Raw genomic sequence first — 7091 nt, 5'->3', positions numbered from 1 at the left:
TTCGAAAATATTTTACTTATTTTTCTAAATCAGTGTTTCGCCATAAAATTTTTAATTTTCACTTGAATATGAATTTTGAAATTTTTAAAAAATTTCAAAATCTACAAAAAGCTATTTTTCAAAAATTTATTTTTAATCATATCCACAAAAATTCAAAAATACTAATCTTATTCATGTTCAAATACAACTCTAATTCTCAAATATTATTTTCACTGAATTATTTTTTTTTAAAATTTTAGAATTTTACAATTCTTATGTCCAAATACCCACTTAAACTCTCAACTTCTTACACTACCCTCATGTATAAACTACAGTAAACTCTTAAACTATAGCTCCATAGGATTATTAAAATGATTACCAGCTCCTTTTTTCTTTTTCTTTTTTAACAAATCAATCTTTCCCTTTAAATAGTTTGTTCAAGTGCGTCCCTCTGAATTTACGCCGGATGGTAAATGAAACCGCTATTCCCTCCTATTATATACCTCCACCTGCTCTAATCTCCTCTCTTCTCTTTCTAGCTTTAATCTTCTCCATTTTTCTCTGACCTCTTAAATTTTGTCCTTAACTAAATATTGCTAGTAGTTCACATCTACTGCAGCTTTAATTTCTTTGGCTTTGCTTCTCTTTATTTTGCATGCTTTTTAATCACTTCTTTTGAATCTTTTTCACAACCCCTTTTGTCCCTTCTAGTCAAAGAAGAAGTAGAATGTGTCCACACAACACATACATAAATCCAAAATAATTTGATATTTCTTGAACTTTTTATAAGTGGATTTTTCTTCTTTTTATTAGGGTTTTTGTGAACTTAAAAAGCTTCAAATGGCTCCAGAGAATAATAACTGGTTATCTTTTTCTCTGTCTTCAATGGAAATGCTCAACTCTTCTTCTCCTCAGTCTTCTAATATGCTTCAATCTGCCGACTCAAATCATTACTATTTTGCTGATAATAACTTCTTCCCCCACGGTAAGCATGCAATGTTTTTTTATTTTATTTTATTAATTTGGTATTCAAAATTTACTGCCTTTTTTTTACCTGCTCGAGCTGAGAACTCTGATTAAGTGTGAAAGAACAAACCGATATTTCCCCACTACCTAGTGGTGCATACAATGTCTTGTTTCATTTTTTTCAGAGTTGTCAACTTTTTTAAAGATAAAGAAAAGACAAGAAAAAATATATGTTCAAATTATAAATACAAGTTTGAATGAAGTACTACTCCGGAATTTCTGTTTAGATGCTGAGGAAGTAAAAGTAGGAAAAAGACAAGAAAAATGCAACCGTGTGGTCTTATTTCGGTTACTGGCTATTTTTGTCAAAGATCTTTCATCACTCTATTAACAGAATAATTATTTCCCAAAAAATAAAAACACCATTTTGCTTAGCTATGATATTGTTTTTATTTTCCTTAGAATATATATATATATATATATATATATATCAACAACTTCTTGCATTTAATATTTTTCACTATAAAAACAGCTAAGAAATGTTTTAGCTCATTTTCTACCATTTCTTTGTAGGGTGGACGAACCAAAAATCTCAAGTAATGTATTCAGAAGGTGAAAAACAAACTATAAATGATGACTCATTGATTTTTTATTCACAAATACACCAACAGCAACAGCCGCCGAAGCTTGAGGATTTTCTCGGCGGCGAAACGACTGAGACTCAAGATTCGTCGTTGACTCACATGTATGACCACGGTGGCTCAGCCACCGGCGCCGGTTACTTCAACGGTGGTTTTCAAACATTCTCGGCTAACTCGGCTTCAGAAGTTGATGACTCACATGTTATGGGTACTGAGTTTGCTACTGAATCGAGTAACGAGTTGGGTTATTCACAGTATCCTACTGGTGCTTTGTCTTTGGCTGTTAATACTACTACAACAACCTCGGAAAAAGCTATTGTTGCTGTTGATTCTGAGAATTGTAAGAAAATTACTGATAATTTTGGTCAAAGAACTTCCATTTACAGAGGTGTTACAAGGTAAATTTTCCATTACTTTAGTAACTTTTGTCCATCAACTATCATTAGATTTGGAAAATTATTTAGTACTATTAAATAATATTGACTGAACGAGAGCCTTCAAGTAAAAAATATTTTCTCATTACGGGTCACTATACTTGGGTTTGAGCCGTAAAATCGGTTACTATACTTGTATCAGGTAGCGGCATACATCACACCTTAATTTTTTTTCGGACTTTACCGTAAAATACTTTGTGTATCGGACTGTTTTGTTTAAATAATATTGACCGGTAAGAATTAAGCGGATAAATTAAAAGTTGATTTGTTTTTAAGCAGACATAGATGGACAGGAAGATATGAAGCGCATCTATGGGATAATAGCTGTAGAAGAGAGGGTCAAGCTAGAAAAGGGCGTCAAGGTAAATTTCATTCGAAGTAGTAAATTTTTTTACCCTTTTCCGTACAAAATTTACCTTGTTACACATCTAATTTACTCGATTGCTTTTAACGGTAACGATAATTTGTGAATGTGTTATTATTTGAAGAGTCAAATAGTAATTTTTTGACTGCAAATTTTTCAAACTCTTTTAAGTGTTTAGAATTATTACAATCATGTTTCCTTACAGGACTTTTCATGTAGTTCCATAATTCTAAACAATGTATGTCCGAACTTCTTCACATTGATTGAGACAAATGGACTATCCAATAATTCTTATTTTCTCGATCTATGAGAAGTATTCTTTCTACCCTTACAAAGTAGGTATATTGTTTGCAAACCCTATTTGTGATATTTTCACTTAGTTTGTTGTTGCATTTATTGTTAAGTGGACGTTCCACTAAAATAGTGTATTTAACTCGGACAACACCTTTACTCGTAAAAGCATATTCTTTTCTCTTTTTCTATTTTTTTTGGGGCATTCTTGAATAATTATAGTGAAAATGACTTTGTATAGCCTTTCCCATTCTCGCTGAAGGAGCAAATTTTCAATCAATTTAAGGTATAAATGTTCTTTTAAGCAGTATACTCCCTCCGTTTCAATTTATGTGAACCTATTTTCTTTTTAGTTCGTGCCAAAAAGAATGACCTCTTTTCTTATTTGGAAATAATTTATCTTTATGCAATGATTTATAGCCACACAAAATATATGTGCCTCATTTTACACCACAAGTTCAAAAGTCTTCTCTCTTTTCTTAAACTCCGTGCCCAGTCAAATGGGTTCACATAAATTGAAACGGAGGTAGTAAGTAATAAGCAAATGCGCACTTTGATAAATGATATCAAAATATATATATATATATATATATATATTTTGATTGATTATAAATATTATTTGGAGTAAAAATAGCCCATAGTACAATTGTGAGTAGAACAGTTGCATGCAATTGAAAAGCATTAATTTGATCAGGTTTCAGAAGGCTATTTGTTTTCTTTCAACTCGTACTTTAATTTATTATGATTGATTTGAGTGGTGACATACGAATGTACAATTACTTGGTACTTGTTTTTTGTATTTTTCTTTCTTACTATTGCAATTTGTCTGCTCCTAATCTATGTGCTAGTGTACACTATACCTCTTTTTCTTTCTTTTCCATCATTTTTTCAACTGATTTGATCAGATGGGCCGCCATTCTGTTTATGTTTTCAGAGTTTTCTGCAATTTATTTTCTGGTATTCCGACTTTGATGTTCATTTTAATGCCAACCATGTCTGAAAATACTATTCTTATCAATCTGAAAACAAAAGTTCGGGGTTTGGTCCAGGAGTTAATCATTTTCTTCGCCATATATTTATCCGGTAGAACAGTTTCTAAATTACCACATTTTCCCATACTCCACTTGTGAGAAATGGTGTAAGAATTTTTAACATTATAGAGGTAATCTAATTAAAAGATAATTACATATTATTTTTCTTAAAAGAGAGATTAGTAACTTACAAAATAAGACTAAGAATTTGTCCGCGTGAAAATATACGGATAGCATAAATAAAAATCGTAGGTTAAAATCCTTTTAAATCAGGTGCCCACCATTTTTTATGAATTCACACACCTAGATATAGGTGATATTGATTTGATGCTGATCATGTAGTCAAGGTGGACCTACAAATAGTGGATTTGACAGCTTTAATATCTACATGTCGGCACTTGGTACTTGACTGACATAAAACTTGCGAAAACTGCCCTTTATAATTTCATTAAATTTGTACGTATATAATTTATCACGATACCATATTAATTGATATATAGACTTAATAAATTTGGAATGTGTAATTAATGCTAAGAGTAAATAAAAAAAAATAAATTATTTTTCTCTTGATATGCGAAAATGAACGAGTAAAAATAAAAATTCATTTTTAGAATAAATAAAAGTGAACGAGTATTAAGGAAAGTTATTATTGATAAATATTTAAGCAGTATGTGTCTTAATAACGGGAACAATTTTCTTTACCTTTTTCTTGGTCTGGGCAAGCTTTGACATGTCACTATCTTGCTCATCCACATATAGAAATTCAAATGTTTAAAGCTTCTATACGCATGCATCTTGCTTTTCTTTCTTGTTTTTTCTCTGTTTTTACACTTTTTATTATGCAAAATTCTTGACTTATTGCCAGTTGATTTTGTAATGATTAGTGTCTCACCTTTTTTTTCCTTTAATTTGATTGGCATTCGTTGGTTTCTTGCCTATGCTCAAAATTCTGGAATTCATCTGCAGTTTACTTGGGTATGTTTCCTCAATTTTCACTTCTAATTATTTCAATCTTTTGGACAAATCTTTTCAAAGTTAAGCATAACACGAGATCACTAACAATTAGAATTTTTATAAAATGAATAGGTGGATATGACAAGGAGGACAAGGCAGCAAAAGCTTATGATTTAGCAGCTCTAAAGTATTGGGGTCCAACAGCTACTACCAATTTCCCAGTAATATACTATACACCTTTTTCAATTTTCCTAAATGTTCTATGCATGGGATATCAACTGACTGATATATTTTCCAGGTTTCAAATTATACTAAAGAATTGGAGGATATGAAGCACATGACCAAACAAGAATTCATAGCCTCTCTAAGAAGGTATATAAATTTTACCCTTTACCCCATTATTGTCGTGTTGCTATTTTATGGTATCGATTATTCTCATATAAATTTCTTGAATATCAGGAAAAGTAGTGGTTTCTCGAGAGGAGCTTCTATTTATCGGGGCGTTACAAGGTTTGTATTTATTGTAGCAATTAAGTACTGCTCATTCGTCTTGTAATATAATATCTAATCGCGTTCTAGATAGAGTGAGATCAATATTCTTCAAGTTTCATAAGCTGTGTTAATGAACTTTTGCAGGCATCATCAACAAGGTCGTTGGCAAGCGAGAATTGGCCGTGTTGCTGGGAACAAGGATCTGTATTTAGGAACATTTGGTAACTATAATTTCCTTGATTGCAGGGTTTACTTGTTTTGAAGGGGAGCCTCGGAGAAAACAGTCAAGTTGTCTCCGTATGACTGATAGGTCACGGGTTCGAACGGTGTAATTAGCCGCTGGTGCTTGCATCAGGGTAGACTGTCTGCATCACACCCCCTTTTGGTGCGATCCTTTCTCGGACCTAGCGTTAACGTGGAATGCTTTGTTCATCGAGCTGCTCTTCTTTCGGGGTTACTTGTTCTATTCAAATGACATTTTAATTAACCTGTCTGAATTATTGCAGCTACTGAGGAGGAAGCAGCAGAAGCGTATGACATAGCAGCAATAAAATTCAGGGGAGTGAATGCAGTGACCAATTTCGAAATGAATCGATATGATGTCGAGGCCATTATGAAAAGTGCACTCCCTATAGGCGGAGCAGCAAAGCGGTTGAAGATCTCCCTCGAGTCGGAGCAAAAACCATCATTGAACAATAACTACCAACAGCAGACTCAATGCAGCAGTGTCAACAGCAGTAGCATCAATTTCGGGCCAATTCCCCCTGTTTCCGCTATCCCTTGTGGAGTTCCATACGATGCGAACCAACCCTTTTACCATCATAGCTTCTTCCCCCACCTTCCGTACTCCAACAACGGCGGTGCATCTGATACTTCTGGTGCGATGACTAATATGATAGCTGCAATGCCATTACTGCAATCACCAGCCGAGATCTTCATCTGGCCTCATCAGTCCTATTGATCTTGCAAGATAAGATAAGCTCAGGTAGCAACAACAACAACAGCGACAACAAACTCAATGGATTCCCACAAGTGGGATATGAGGAAAAGCTCTGGTAGCGTACTCTGCAAATTCCTTTAGGCTAATTAAAATTAACCTCGTTGCCGTCATGTATTGGTTCTAAGCTGGCCCTATTTCTAACTTGCTTAAGTGTTAGCATTGGCTGAAAAAATTCATGAAATGTGGAAGATGAATAGCTTTTGTTTTTTTACTTAATAGGTAGAAGGTGGAAATATTGTAAAGTATCTTATTTTCAACAGCTGCAGTAGTAGATGCATGTTGACAGGTACTTAATTAGGGTTTGGGGTACGTAGTGCACTCTTGTGGGAAAATTTTGTTTTTCTTGCTTCCTCATCTTCACGAGTTGCTCTTAGTACAACATATGACTTTGTTGAATTATGTGCGGATCAAATTGACAAAAAAGAACGATATATAACAGTTTTTCCATTTCGGATTTGGCCATGTTATTCTTATTTGTCGCAACCTTTTTCTTATTTGTCGCAGCAAAATGTTATGTTGACTTTTTCTGCTTGCTTAGGGGAGAGGTACTAGATGGGTGACATTTAGGAAGTCCTCGAGTTGGATTTCTCATTTTTATTAATTAAGAACGGCGAAGTTAAAATTTCTTCTGCTAAAATTGGCTGTCAGTTTGTTTCTAACAAGTCATAGTTAAGTGAATCTAAGTGGGCGTTTGGACATAAGAATTGTAAAATTTAAAAAAAAAAAAGAATTTTTTCAAGTGAATGGTATTTGAAAATTAGAGTTGTGTTTGAATATGAATATAATTTTTGTTTGTTTTTGAAGTTTTGTGAGTGATCTTAGTGAAATTTTGAAAAATATTTTTTTGGAGTTTTTTAAATTTTAGAAAAATTTCAAAATGTATCTGAAAATTGAAAAATTTATGACCAAACGATGATTTTGAAAAAAGTGAAAAATTTG

At 33.1% G+C, this 7091-nt stretch overlaps 1 protein-coding gene across 1 annotated transcript; it reads left to right on the top strand.

Moving 5' to 3' along the window:
- The first annotated feature begins 438 nt into the window (after positions 1-438).
- LOC107813200 (AP2-like ethylene-responsive transcription factor AIL6) lies at positions 439-6614 on the top strand. Its single transcript, XM_075227757.1, has 9 exons — positions 439-964; positions 1519-1984; positions 2300-2382; positions 4673-4681; positions 4793-4881; positions 4959-5032; positions 5120-5170; positions 5297-5373; positions 5659-6614. Exons 1-9 carry the CDS (start codon positions 820-822, stop codon positions 6111-6113), a joined length of 1449 nt encoding a protein of 482 aa, XP_075083858.1. The 5' UTR covers positions 439-819; the 3' UTR covers positions 6114-6614.
- The last annotated feature ends 477 nt before the right edge of the window (positions 6615-7091 follow it).

This window comes from Nicotiana tabacum, chromosome 13, assembly GCF_000715075.1.
Source record: "Nicotiana tabacum cultivar K326 chromosome 13, ASM71507v2, whole genome shotgun sequence".
Taxonomy (NCBI): Eukaryota; Viridiplantae; Streptophyta; class Magnoliopsida; order Solanales; family Solanaceae; genus Nicotiana; species Nicotiana tabacum.
Note: the sequence above shows the minus strand (reverse complement) of the source record. Positions and strands in the feature narration are given on the sequence as shown.

Bases quoted from the DNA above. Each gene is read 5' to 3' on its own strand.
- LOC107813200 (XM_075227757.1), top strand. From the start codon at position 820: ATGGCTCCAGAGAATAATAACTGGTTATCTTTTTCTCTGTCTTCAATG. The intron at 1,985-2,299 runs GTAAATTTTCCA...GTTTTTAAGCAG, and splicing joins ATTTACAGAGGTGTTACAAG to ACATAGATGGACAGGAAGAT. The intron at 4,882-4,958 runs GTAATATACTAT...TATATTTTCCAG, and splicing joins CAGCTACTACCAATTTCCCA to GTTTCAAATTATACTAAAGA.